Here is a 13,781-nt window from a genome sequence, read left to right on the forward strand (position 1 = left end):
CTACTCCGACTGACACTCCACTACTAAGTTCCCACTTCACTACCGTGTTCCCACTCCCAAGACTCCACCCCCCGGCCTGGCTTCAGGTACAGCACGCCCTTGCCATGTCTGATGAGGTGTTGCTGAGTTGGGGTGTTGTGTTTTGTGTGAACCGATAGATGACCTTCTCCTTAGGCTGGTTTCACATCTCCAGTATTTTGCCGGAAGCCGGCACAAATGCAGTACAGTTACATTCATTTACAATGGAAGCACGACACCATGCGGACACATGCTTCATACACAACCGCATGGTGTTGCGCTTCCATTGTAAATGAATGTAACTGTACTGCATTTGTGCCGGATCCGGTTTCCGGCAAAATACCGGAGATGTGAAACCAGCCTTACCCAGGTGGAATACCACACCTCTGGATGAGGTGCAGTACCTCTGTGGTGACTGAAGCCTCAGGGGTGCCACACCCGCACCAGCACAGGACCTGAAGGCTGAGAAGCAACCCATGACCTGGAGCATAATACAGAACATTGGCTCTGTTGGAGAACAGAGCACCTCGGATCATGACATTGATTTTAGCTTTTGTGCAAAAAAAGACTCCGAGTTTCTATGTTTGAAACAATAATGTTTAGTGAAGTACAGTGCAATCAGAAAGCATTCACACAAGTGTACTGTCTCCATAGTTTGCTACGTTATAGTATTCGTCTGGATTGGATAATTAAAGGGATTGTCCCATGTTCCTGTCTTCAGGAGCCCACCACTTTCCAGCCGCCCACTTGCTGGAGGTGCTGCTTTCCTGGAGATTTAGACCACGGTCACACATTGCGTATTTGGTAAGATTTTTACCTCAGAATTTGTAAGCCAAAACCGGAAGAGAAACAACCAGAGGAAAAGTATAATAAAAACACGGACACCACTTCTGTATTTATCACCCACTCCTGGTTTTGGCTACAAATAAACACTGAATATGTGCCCGTGGGCTACTACACAGAAAGCTCAGAGTCCCCGCGCACACGTCACCCTCCATGCTGGATCACTTCCTGAGCTCACAATGTTGACACTCCCCTTCGCTGACCTATTTAAAGCAGCACTGTCTTTTCCCTGACTGACAAACTCCGGATTAACTCAACATGGCCACAAGATGGGGCATCTGCTCTGCAGGCAGAATAAGCAATGATTTTGTGGTGGCTCTGCAGACCCTACCGGCTCTGGATCATCAGGTGGGTGCAAATCTGAGAAGTAACGCGGTGCGTGATCACCAAAGCTGAGGTGAACTTTGGACAGATCCCACCTCTGCCAGCCGCAGTGACTAGCAATTATCTTCACGTTTCCACCTTAACGCAAATCTATAGGTCACACCTGGAGTTTTCTGAAGCTTCTTGCGAAAATCAGACAGTGCTGTCCATTTTTATTTCCTTTTCCTGCAGAACCTAGGCTTGCGTTCACGAGATTGGATCAAAGTTGGACATGTCCCCATGAGCTGGTGCAGCGACTTTGTCAATTATGTTCTTTGTGGGCGGCGCAGTGGCTCAGTGGTTAGCACTGCAGTCTTGCAGCGCTGGGGTCCTGAGTTCAAATCCCACCAAGGACACCATCTGCAAAGAGTTTGTATGTTCTCCCTGTGTTTGCGTGGGTTTCCTCCGGTTTCCTCCAATACTCCTAGGGAACCCATTGTGAGCCCCAATGGGGACAGTGTTGCCTTTGTATGTAAAGCGCTGCGGAATTAACAGTGCTATATAAATGAATAAATATTATTATTACTGTATCTCCTGAGCGGATCGATTAGCAGGACTCCAGTCCAGGTCAATGGTTTCCGGTGGCAGGACAGAAAGCTGCGAATCTCTTACCTTCTGACATCCCCGGAGCGACTTTTGATTATCCAGGACTGGCGCAACCTCCTCTGTGCAACAAATCAAATGCCGCAGCGGGAACACTGAAAGGTGGGAGATTCGCAGCCGCCGGGAACTACTGATCTGCATGGCGGACCGAAGTCCTGCGAATCGATCTGCTCATTTCTAGTAGATATAGAGCAAAATGTCATTCACTGACATATATCAGTTTTGCTATATACATTAGGTTCATGAAGTGGGGATAGTTATGATTACATCTGTAAAACGCTGTGGAATTATTAGGGCTATATAAGTAAATTGTGCTATAGCTCTCAATACGTAAATATGATTTTTGCCCCAGTATATACCAGACACATTGCCGAGTGTCATTCCCTGACAGCTGTCAGTCTTCGGACCCTTTCACACTGCGTTCCTCTCCCCATTCAGTGGTCCTGTTGGGGCTTTCGTCTGAACCTTCCCAAATAAACAGGTTTCGCATGTATGCGCCAACAGGGCATTGACTATAATGTTGCATACGGAGTCACCGTGCGCTCTCTTGCACCATTTTCGGATCGTATAGACACCCAGACACAGTAGACTGCCTCCTGGGTGTCTGCCTGCAGAAAGCGTATAGGCCCGAAAATGGTGCAAGACGGAGCGCACGGTGACTCCGTATGCACCATTATAGTCAATGGCCCCATTGGTGCATGCGTCCGAAACCTGTTTTGCGGGGGGGTCGGACGGGACCAGTGAACTTGGGTCATAACGCAGTGTGAAAGCAGCCCTGCACTACAAAAAAAAAAAATATATATATATATATATATATATATATTATAATATGTGTGTATGACCTTTTACTTCTTTGGTACACCAAATACTGCTGGCTGGGAATGCTAGTGTGAGCAGACCCCTATGTCCTCTTGTTTCTGTACCAGAAGAATAGGAGATAATTATATGCAGGACCCATCACACCTATGGCTCAGACGTCTTCAGGACTCCTTGTAATTAGTTTTAGGTGTCAGCCTAATTAGGGCTGGTTCCGAGGTCCGTGCACACTGGTGCCATGTCTGATCACAATGTACAGACCGGTCGCGGTTATCCTGACCTGAGCGTGACTGCCTGATGGTAATATATGAAGCCATCACTTTTTGGTCTGGAGAGCCGCTGCCGGTCTGTGCACCAAGATCGCACCAATGTGCACAAACCTCTGAATCAGCCCTGAGGCCTCATTCAGATGACCGGTTTTTCACAGGTAGAACAGGTACCCATTATAACCTACTGAGCCTATTTGACTATTTGCACTAATCTAGAAGCAAACTGGTGCATGTGAAAACCACTGGTGTGCACTGGCACATAGGTTATTATTGGGGCAATGTGCTGTTCATTATGCATCAGATTGCACAGCAACCAAAAAAATACTGCTCAGACCTGGGCTAAGGGTTCGTGCGCACGTTGCGTACTTACACGCATTTACGCTGCGTATAGCACTGCAGCGTAAATGCATGTGTCCTGCATCCACAGCACAATCTATGAAGATTGTGCATGATACGTGCGGATGTTGCTTTTATGAATGCAGCGATTTGGATGCTAACATTATGACCCAAATCCATGCGTTCATAAAATGAGCATGTCAATTATTCCGTGCGCTTTGGATGCAGCTTCCACTCTGTCTATGGTGGGGGCAGCAGCCATAGCGCATGAAATCGTGTGGTTTTTCTACAAAAAAAACTTGCATCAATTACACAGTGTTTCTGCAGCGATTTGAAGCGCACACGTGCTGTCAAATTGCTGCAGAATATTCAGCAGGTATGTGCGCATGAGCCCTAAGGCTAAATTCATACATACATTTTTCCATCCATTTATTTTGAACTCCAATATTGATTGTGTGTGTGTGTGTGTGTGTGTGTGTGTGTGTGTGTGTGTTTTTTTTTTTTTTTTTCTTTTCAAATTCTGGCAAAAATGTTGCAGTTGGTGAGTAGATGTGACTATCATAATTTTTTTTTTCTACATTACTTCTTCCATATATGAACGACCACTGCAAGAAAATGTACAGCATGTGTAGCTGTAACTTCCCATCTACATTTGAAACTTTTGTCCGAAAACTTATTGGCAGATGTTACTTGCATAAAGACGTATAACCTGAGTAAATAAAATCTTATTTCAATTTAGTTGATTTTAGTTTATCCTTTCAGGCAGTAGCAGTGGCGGCCAGAGATCTGACCCGTGCCAAGGAATTTGCCCAAAATCATAACATTCCGCAAGCTTATGGCACATATGAAGAACTTGCCAAGGATCCGAATGTCGGTAAGCAATGAGATCTAGTGCACCAGTTTATTACTGGAAAGAGTCTGCTGATTCTCCCAGGCTAAAGAAACTGGCAGCAAGGGATCAGGCAGACAACCTTATATTCAATCCGAGTACTATCCGACAAACATGGACCAATGTTACTCAATGAGGTAGTGCATTTATCCGAAATAATCTCATCCTGCACGATTCGCCTCTGAGGCTCGGATTAATGATGAGCAAGTATCGAAATACTTGGGTTCGCAATACTTGCAACGAGTACTCTCTAATACTTGCGTATGCATACCAAATAGTGTGTGTGTAATGCAAGTCAATGGGGAAAACTCGCAAAGTAACGAGTAACCCAAATGCCGCACTACTCGCGCAAATAGTGCAGCATTCGGTTACTCGTTACTTTGCAAGTTTTCCCCATTGACTTGCATTACACATGTGATGCCCCTGAACTAGTCAGGGTGTCAGGGAACTGCACCCCTTTCTTGACTGGTACAGGAATCAACCCCTCATGGTTCTGGGATCTTAACTTTTGGTATTGCTCCATCAGCATGCAAATCCGAGTCACACCTCACACCACACCCTGTCAGGCACACCAGTGGGTGGTCTAGCTGGAACAGGGCCACCCTCCTAGGGGTCAGACAGACTGGTGGGAGGGGTAGAGTTAGTGCAGTGGTAGCCCTCAGAGTGAGGAGCTGGAGGGAGTTGGAGCTCCCTGGGAGATGTTGGCTAGGTCACAGACGATGATCTGGGACCAAAGGAGTCGGATACCTGGTCACAGGGTATTGGAGAAAGGTGCCAGGCTTAGTTTTGGGGAACGGTCGGCACCGAAGTACCTAGTAACCGGTAGCGAGCACGCCGGGGTACTGGACCCTAGATTAGGAAGTAGCTTCATGCAACCTGGTAATTAATCTGCGGCGGATAGTATCTTTATGAACTTTCCCCAAGAGCTCAGAGATCGAAGGCATCAACACGAGGGGGATAGGGCTTTCCAGCTTATACGGCCCACTGAAATTCCAAGTGTCAGCCATCGAGAGCACAGCTTCCCTATTCAACAGTGGGGAGCGGGAGTCTGACAGCTTCAGGCTGAGGGGTCACTCAGAACATCTAAAATACAGTGCATGGAGGCAAGGTACAGACTACTAGCAATATCAAAGGGAGTGGACTCCCGGACGGGCTCCCCTGAAGTGGCAGCGGCACCCAGAGACTTGGTTTTCCTTTTGTGTCAGTCTGTTTTGCGGTCACATCACTAACAACACTGTCTGAATGAGTACGCTGTCCTCCCCTGCTTCCAGCCTGCGCCATGCTCCCCTACACCACCTCATCCATCCAGAGTTCCCGGGCCTCCCCTACCCGTGGAGGGAACGTCATCTGGCTGCCCCGCTCCATCTTCCCCCGGGTACTCGCAGCGGCGCTACTCCCCTTACTGCGAACCACGGGTGGCATCACGAACGCTTGTCCCCTGTAAATACCCCCCTTTGCATTTGAAGCGGGTCCGGAGACCCTCGAGCCACAGCAGACCCCGGATCTGAGTGGTTCGACTGCTGCAGGGGTGACGCACCTGCAGTATTCGAAATGCATACGCGAGTATTAGACAGTACTTGTTGCAAGTATTGCGAACCCAAGTAGTTTGATACTTGCTCATCATTAGCTCGGATGTCACTCGGCCATTCATATCGGACCACGCTCGGATGACATCTCCCCCCCCCCCCCCCCCCTCTCCCCACCACCTGCAAAAAAAAATAAATGTCTTCGACAAAGGCCTCCAGTTTTACATGAGAAATGAGCTAAGATTCCTCAGGAACGCTGCCAGAAGCCGGTGTCTGGCTCTTAATCACACTTGCAGCAGGTCATAACAGCCAGAGGGGAACAACGAAGTCCTAAAGGAGCTTGTTTCAATGGAGGTGCACAATTCTGAGACTGCAGTAGTCATTCAAGAGATGCATTTTGGGCCAAATTTGGAGAAGCAACTAGTAATATTACTTCTGATGGACAGTTTTTGTTTTTTTTACATTGTTGTTTATTACAAATAGTGGAAAGTTTGTACTTTTTTTTTTTTTTTTTTTTTTTTTTTTTTTTTTTTTTTGCTAACTGCAATGAGGGTTGAATAATTCTGTTTGTACCTCGATATTTAATGCACATTCTAAGACCCTGATGTCCTCATCTGCTTTTCCATAGATATCGTCTACGTTGGGGCCATTCATCCGGCGCATAGAGATTTGGTTCTTCTGTTTTTTAACCATGGAAAAAATGTGTTGTGTGAAAAGCCAATGGCCATGAATCTTACAGAAGTTAAGGAGCTTATCTCAGCCGCAAGGAAACACAATGTCTTCTTAATGGAGGTTAGTTTGTCCATTCTCCATCTTATTTATGGGCCATGATGCGAATAGTGTAACACACGACTAGAGGGTACTTGTTGGCTGCAACGGTCACATGTGGGCCGCTTGTACACTAAAACCTGGAGGACCACCAGTCTTTCATAATAGTCTTCAGGTAACTTCTTCAATCAGTGGTTATTGTTCTTTGTTGTGCAGGCTTTCTGGAGCCGTTTTTTTCCAGTCTATGAGGAGATACGTTCTCTGCTTCATCAGAAAGTGATTGGAGAGGTGAATGTTGTCCGGGCAGAATTTGGTGTAAACTTGCTTGCAGTGGCTCGGTCAGTGGAAAAGGAACTTGGCGGAGGAGCAATCCTGGATATTGGCTGTTACTGTATCCAGTTTGCCTCCATGGCATTTAATGGCGAAAAACCCGAGTCTATAACTGCCAAAGGATTTCTGCATGACACCGGTAAGCTTCTCTAGCAAGGTAATATGTCAGATCGAAAGAATTTACTAGCTTATATTGGCTTAACTCTTGGAAGAATTTGGGGACCGTTCAAATTCTAAAAGTCCAATCCTTCTCTGATCCTTTTCCGAACAAGTGAGCTGGACACATTGGTTTTTGTCTTCCACCTAGGATATTGCCTAAGGGGTACTCTGCACGCTGCGACATCGCTAGCATCGTCTAGCAATGTCCAGCGTGATAGTACCCGCCCCCGTCGCACATGCGATATCTTGTGATAGCTGCCGTAGTGAACATTATCGCTACGGCAGCTTCACACGCACTTACCTGCCCTGCGACGTCGCTCTGGCCGGCGACCCGCCTCCTTCCTAAGGGGGCGGGTCGTGCGGCATCACAGCGACATCGCACGGCAGGCAGCCAATAGAAGCGGAGGGGTGGAGATGAGCGGGACGTAAACATCCCGCCCACCTCTTTCCTTCCGCATTGCCGGTGGAGGCAGATAAGGAGATGTTCCTCACTCCTGCGGCTTCATACACAGCGATGTGTGCTGCCGCAGGAACGAGGAACAACATCGTATCTCCTCTTGGTGAGACATTATGAAAATGACCGACACTACACAGATCGCCGATTTACTACGCTTTTGCGATCGTTTATCAGCGCATCTAGGCTTTACACGTTGTGACGTCGTTACCGGCGCCGGATGTGCGCCACTTTCGATTTGACCCCGACGATATCGCAGTAGCGATGCCGCAACGTGCAAAGTACCCCTAAGGGTGTGAAACAGAACAGTTTGCTGCGAATGTTCCTATACATTGGGGTCCTTCTTGATACCACCATGTTATTTCTGTCAAATCACTAGGTGTTGATGAGACAGTGACGGTCATCCTGCAGTACTCTGGGAAACGCCAGGCCGTACTCACCTGCACTATGGTGTCCGAAATGCCAAATCAGGCCATAATCTCTGGCACCAAGGGACTCATCCAGGTATGCAATGGCTAAATGTAAATGATCCTTTTTCAACATAATGAATCTATTCATATGCATTTACCCAGTGTGAACACAGCCTCAAAGTCCTCTCTACTCTCAAGAACACAGGGATTTCTAAATTTGATAGTGTTTGTCTAGGTCAACGTCCACCCTTGCGGTCTCGGAGGTCGTCGGTTCCCAAGGCAAATAGTGGAACGCCTGAAATCTCTGCTCTGGAGATGGATTCCTGCACAGGAACCGAACACTTGCTGGCAGATTACATGTGACCGCGGTGACTTTCTGCTGTTCTGTCCACAATCTAATTGTCGGGTGTCTAAAGTGGAGAGCCCCTATCATTTCATTAATTGATGGCCACGTGTCTACCTGGTCATAGACAGGATTGATGTGCAGGCTAGCTTTTTTTTTTTTTTTTTTTTTTTTTTTTTTTTTGATGCATGATCTGTCATTTATTTCTCCCCAGATCCCTTCCTTTATGTGGTCACCAACGTCCCTAATTGTTAATGGGAAGGAAGCTAAATTTACTCTTCCTCCAACTACGAAACACCTGAACTTCTATAACAGCACAGGCCTGAGTTATGAAGCCGAACACGTGCGGCAGTGTCTGCTGAAAGGTAAGAGGAAAGCTACACGCCATTACTGAATGTGGTCACACACAAAGATGCCGATTGCCCAGCAGATGGCTCTACCATAGTGTTTGTGTACCGTGCTTGTAACTAGTGATGAGCGGGCACTACCATGCTCGGGTGCTCAGTACATGTAACTAGTGATGAGCGGGCACTACCATGCTCGGGTGCTCAGTACTCGTAACTAGTGATGAGCGGGCACTACCATGCTCAGGTGCTCAGTACATGTAACTAGTGATGAGTGAGCACTACCATGCTCGGGTGCTCAGTACTCATAACTAGTGATGAGCGGGCACTACCATGCTCGGGTGCTCAGTACATGTAACTAATGATGAGTGGGCACTACCATGCTCGGGTGCTCAGTACATGTAACTAGTGATGAGCGGGCACTACCATGCTCGGGTGCTCAGTACTCGTAACTAGTGATGAGCGGGCACTACCATGCTCGAGTGCTCAGTACATGTAACTAGTGATGAGCGGGCACTACCATGCTTGGGTGCTCAGTACATGTAACTAGTGATGAGCGGGCACTACCATGCTCGGGTGCTCAGTACATGTAACTAATGATGAGTGGGCACTACCATGCTTGGGTGCTCAGTACATGTAACTAGTGGTGAGCGGGCACTACCATGCTCGGGTGCTTAGTTCATGTAACTAGTGGTGAGCGGGCACTACCATGCTCGGGTGCTCGGTACATGTAACTAGTGATGAGCAGGCACTACCATGCTCAGTACATGTAACTAGTGATGAGCAGGCACTACCATGCTCAGGTGCTCAGTACATGTAACTAGTGATGAGCGGGCACTACCATGCTCGGGGGCTCAGTACATGTAACTAGTGATGAGCGGGCACTACCATGCTTGTAATGAGCTCGATTTGTGAACAGAGTATAATGGAAATAAAGCATTTTTATGGAAGATTTTCTGGAAAAAAATACATGCTCAGGTTCCCTATTGATTTCCATTGCATTCTGGGACTTCTGTTCTGAAATCTGCGACTTTGCATATTCAGCCATGATTACCTTTGTTTTATTTCAGGGTTGAAAGAAAGCCCCATCATGAGCCTAGCAGAAAGTGAGCTGTTGGCCGGCATCATTGAGGAGATCCACACTCAACTTGGTATCTGCAAGAATGACTGACTTAGCTGGTCTTAATGGTTGCAAATGTGGTTACTGGTGTTTCTTGTTTAATAAAAGTATTAAATGTTCCTCAGCCTACACGGGTTTTCTTTGGAGAAAGGTGGTGAGGAAACCTCTCCGGTACTAGTCAGGTGTTAACGCTACGTATGAGCCTAAAGTCTCTCCACCCCATCACAATCTGCTTATGAATGGATTGTCGGTCTTGCTTCAATTATGGGAACTTTGTGGGTTCTAATTTTAGAAGAAGGGAATGATTCAGCAGGTTTTTGCTACCTTATCTTAGAGCAGCATCATGTAGGCAAAGACCCTGAATCCAATTATGTATCACTTAGATTACTGGCTGCAGCTGTTCTGAACGTTTTCAGATTTAGCAATGCGGCAGGCTGTTAATTTACCCACACCAGACTATGTACAATGGCTATAGACTTTGAGCTGCTAATCAGCCAGATTAGCTGACCTATTCCAGCAGTAATCTCCTGAAGCTAAGAAATATTGCAGGTCAATATGGACCTTTATCACAAAATCACTGGAATCTGTATGCTAACCCTTACAACATGCAGTTTAAATTACATAGAAAAAAACTGCAGGGAGATTCCTTTTAGGGCTCTTCCACTTGTGTACCGCTTCCAATGTGGTGCATCGGAAGAGATATGCTAATGACCCTCTGCTGTGTCAGCCGAGGATCATGCGACTGATGAGATTGCATCACAGCTACGGAGAAGATGGAGGGAGCACTTTCTCCCTATCTCAGTTGTCTCTCTGCATGCACCGCATTGCAGTCGCATAACACAAGTGCATTTTTTTTTTTTTTTTTCTCACACGAGCAGGAACTATGCAAAACGCAGCATGCTGTGATTGCACCGAGAGCCCGATTTGTGTGGTGAGAAAAAAAAAAACAGGATTAAACACTGGTGCAAGTGCAGTGTTTTTTGTTTTATCGGATCGCACTTGCACCAGGAAATCACAAGTGGAAAAGAGCCCTATGGAAAGATCTGCACAGTGCAATTTGATTGTTACATGGATAAACCGTATAAACATGGGGGAGGGGGGCTTCTGCTTCAATTATATAATGCGTGTTTTTTGGATGTTGGTTGTACCATTTAAATAAAGTTAATTGAATAATCAGCTCACATGGCCCATGATGGGTCTCAATGCTACTAGGAACTGTATGTAGACAGTCATATCGATGCATAATGGTCAATAGGGCACTAGGTGTGTCCTAAATCTGTTGCAGTTATTGAAAGACTCTATAGGGTAAATATGGACTGAGGATTGCCATCCTAATAGATGGGACTTGGGTTGTAGCCCTCCTCATACACTAACCATCTGAAGAGGACTGCACGCAGGTCTTGCTACTAGTTTGTAACCCTTAGGCCCTGTGCGCACTTACCGGATTTTGCTGCATGTTTCGCTGCAGAAAATGTTCATAACATCTCTGCAGTGAATCACTAGCAAAACCTATGGGGAAAAAAAATGCTGTGCGCACTAGGCGGAATTTGACAGCTGCATGTTTTGCTGCGGGATTCCCGCAGCAAAAACAATTGCATGTCAATTCTTTCCGCACATCGCTGTGGGATTTCACTCCATTGACTGCCATGTAATCGTGAAATCCCGCAGGGAATAACGCAGGCAGCAAATTGTGTGGTTCACTGCGTTTTCCTGCATTATTCCCTGCGGTATTTCGCAGTTTACCTCCGGTAATGTGCATCACTTGTCTGCGGTTTTAAATCAAAGAGGGCCACTTGATGAATAAAGGCAACAACTCTACAATTGAATAAAACTAAGAAAAAAGAGTCTTTCAGTTTGCCAAGTAGCAAATATACCCACACAAGCCATATTGTGAAAATATATAAATATTTATTATAAAGGCTGTAAGGGAAAACAATACATAGGCATACATATATATACACAAACATAGGACCAAGGGAATTGGTGCTGGAGGGGAAACCCCACGTGTCCCAAGCATTCATTCAGGAGAACAGGTCTCTACTGAGTAGCGGCAGACATACCATAATAAAGTGACATCAGGCAGAAAAAGCTCAAGGAGAGTAAGAATGGCCAAGAAAGGCCAATGCAGTTGTTAGCCAAAGCCGAGCAAAACCTACCAGAAGGATATGATGCCGAGGGCCAGGGTAACACGTGGGGACCAGGCGTCCCAACACGTGTTTCGCTCCGTGTGCTTTATCGTCCCCCGACGAAGCACACGGAGCGAAACACGTGTTGGGACGCCTGGTCCCCACGTGTTACCCTGGCCCTCGGCATCATATCCTTCTGGTAGGTTTTGCTCGGCTTTGGCTAACAACTGCATTGGCCTTTCTTGGCCATTCTTACTCTCCTTGAGCTTTTTCTGCCTGATGTCACTTTATTATGGTATGTCTGCCGCTACTCAGTAGAGACCTGTTCTCCTGAATGAATGCTTGGGACACGTGGGGTTTCCCCTCCAGCACCAATTCCCTTGGTCCTATGTTTGTGTATATATATATGTATGCCTATGTATTGTTTTCCCTTACAGCCTTTATAATAAATATTTATATATTTTCACAATATGGCTTGTGTGGGTATATTTGCTACTTGGCAAACTGAAAGACTCTTTTTTCTTAGTTTTATTCACTTGTCTGCGGTTTGCAGGGAAGTGATGTCATTACAGGAAGAGGAAGCGGAGCAGAGTAAACAAACACACAGATCACACAGACACATAGAACACACATAGAAAGCAAATGGAAATATAGAAAACAAAACACATGGGCTCCGCTGTATTTTTACCTTCCAGCCGAGGTAAGCACACGGCAGCCCAGTATTCTCAGGCTGGAGAGGGACAGGGTTAATGTCCCCCGCAGCCGAGAATATCAGCCGCAGCTGCCCCGGGACTGACGCATGCATTATGCGGCAGTACCGGAGTGTCCCCAGCTCTTCCTGCCGCCATGTGGCAGTCAGGGTAATACAAGGAGTTAATGGTGGCGGATCACCGCCATTAACTCCAGGCTTGATCATGGCAGCGTCTGTGACAGCTGACATGATCAACCCGTAAGTAAAAAGACACCGAAAAATCCTTTATTTTAAATAACACAAACAAGCCTCGTTCACCATTTTATTAACCCCTCCCGAAACAAAGCTCCGACGGGTCCACAGGTCCTGCGCTGCTTACATCCAGCCGCGACTGACACACAGCGCTGAATGAATGCAGCCTCGCAGCGAGACAGCAGAGGTAATTACCGGTCATTTCCCACAGCCGGTAATGTCAACTCACTGCCAACCGTGGGAAATGCAGCAATCTCTCCTGTCTAGTCAGCTATCCCTCTACTATCTAAGAAGGAAATGATTTTTTTCTTTTTTTCAATGTGCTTTATTGCATTGAATGTAATAAAGCACATGTACCAACCCGCACGCGGCAATACCGCAAACAATACCGCGGTCAAACCGCATGCGGTTTTCGGGTGCGGTTTGCGTTTTTTTTACCGCGGGTGTGGTAATCTCAGTGCCTGCGGAATTTTGAGAATTCCATTTTTCCAGTGCGCACATAGCCTTACACAAGATTCCAAAAGTAATTACACTGCCAACAGATTGCAGATTATAGAAATGCCTTAATGTATACAGGTACTTTTTGGAGAGTCTGTGGGATCCTACTGAGCTTGAATGCCGGTCTGAACACTGATTGTACAGGAGTCTTTTTGAGATTTGCATCCACTAGAAAAAGCATTACTTAACATCCATGTCTCCATACACCAGGATTTTCCTATATAACCTAAAGCCAGTGCTATACTGGCACTACCATGCAGATTCTATACCTTTAGTTGTGAGATTGTATGTATACTTTCTAAAATACAGGTAAAGTTTGTTAAATGCACGTGATTGACAGGTGCTACAGAATATCTAATAGGTGGGTCAGGTTTTGCTAGTTATTCCAATCCATGTCTGTTTATTACAGGGGGGAGGAAGGAACAACAAAACCTGACCCACCTATTTGATTGGTGCGACAGAATATCTAAGTGCATTTCAAACGTTACTTGCCTGTATTTCAGAAAGTATACATCTGATAAAGGGATCTTTAGAATCAGCATGATAGCGGCAGTATAGCACTGGCTTTAGTCTACTGTGTCCACCGCCATTAGCTTGAGAACGGCGGCAGCTATAGGCATAGA

General features: G+C 46.3%; 1 protein-coding gene across 2 annotated transcripts; it reads left to right on the forward strand.

Moving 5' to 3' along the window:
* The first annotated feature begins 1,045 nt into the window (after nt 1-1,045).
* Nucleotides 1,046-9,710, forward strand: LOC142256985 (trans-1,2-dihydrobenzene-1,2-diol dehydrogenase-like). 2 transcript variants are annotated; one of them, XM_075329022.1, is made up of 8 exons: nt 1,046-1,209; nt 1,417-1,524; nt 4,011-4,122; nt 6,292-6,455; nt 6,648-6,900; nt 7,754-7,878; nt 8,342-8,492; nt 9,542-9,710. In XM_075329022.1, exons 1-8 carry the CDS (start codon nt 1,120-1,122, stop codon nt 9,640-9,642), a joined length of 1,104 nt encoding a protein of 367 aa, XP_075185137.1. In that variant the 5' UTR covers nt 1,046-1,119; the 3' UTR covers nt 9,643-9,710. The 2 variants fall into 2 exon arrangements, with proteins under 2 accessions (XP_075185137.1, XP_075185138.1); XM_075329023.1 differs by lacking the exon at nt 1,417-1,524 and having other exon boundaries at nt 1,049-1,209.
* The last annotated feature ends 4,071 nt before the right edge of the window (nt 9,711-13,781 follow it).

The sequence above is a fragment of the Anomaloglossus baeobatrachus genome, chromosome 11, assembly GCF_048569485.1.
Source record: "Anomaloglossus baeobatrachus isolate aAnoBae1 chromosome 11, aAnoBae1.hap1, whole genome shotgun sequence".
NCBI classification, from domain to species: domain Eukaryota; kingdom Metazoa; phylum Chordata; class Amphibia; order Anura; family Aromobatidae; genus Anomaloglossus; species Anomaloglossus baeobatrachus.

Bases quoted from the DNA above. Each gene is read 5' to 3' on its own strand.
- LOC142256985 (XM_075329022.1), top strand. From the start codon at position 1,120: ATGGCCACAAGATGGGGCATCTGCTCTGCAGGCAGAATAAGCAATGAT. The intron at 4,123-6,291 runs GTAAGCAATGAG...GCTTTTCCATAG, and splicing joins TGCCAAGGATCCGAATGTCG to ATATCGTCTACGTTGGGGCC. The intron at 8,493-9,541 runs GTAAGAGGAAAG...GTTTTATTTCAG, and splicing joins GCGGCAGTGTCTGCTGAAAG to GGTTGAAAGAAAGCCCCATC.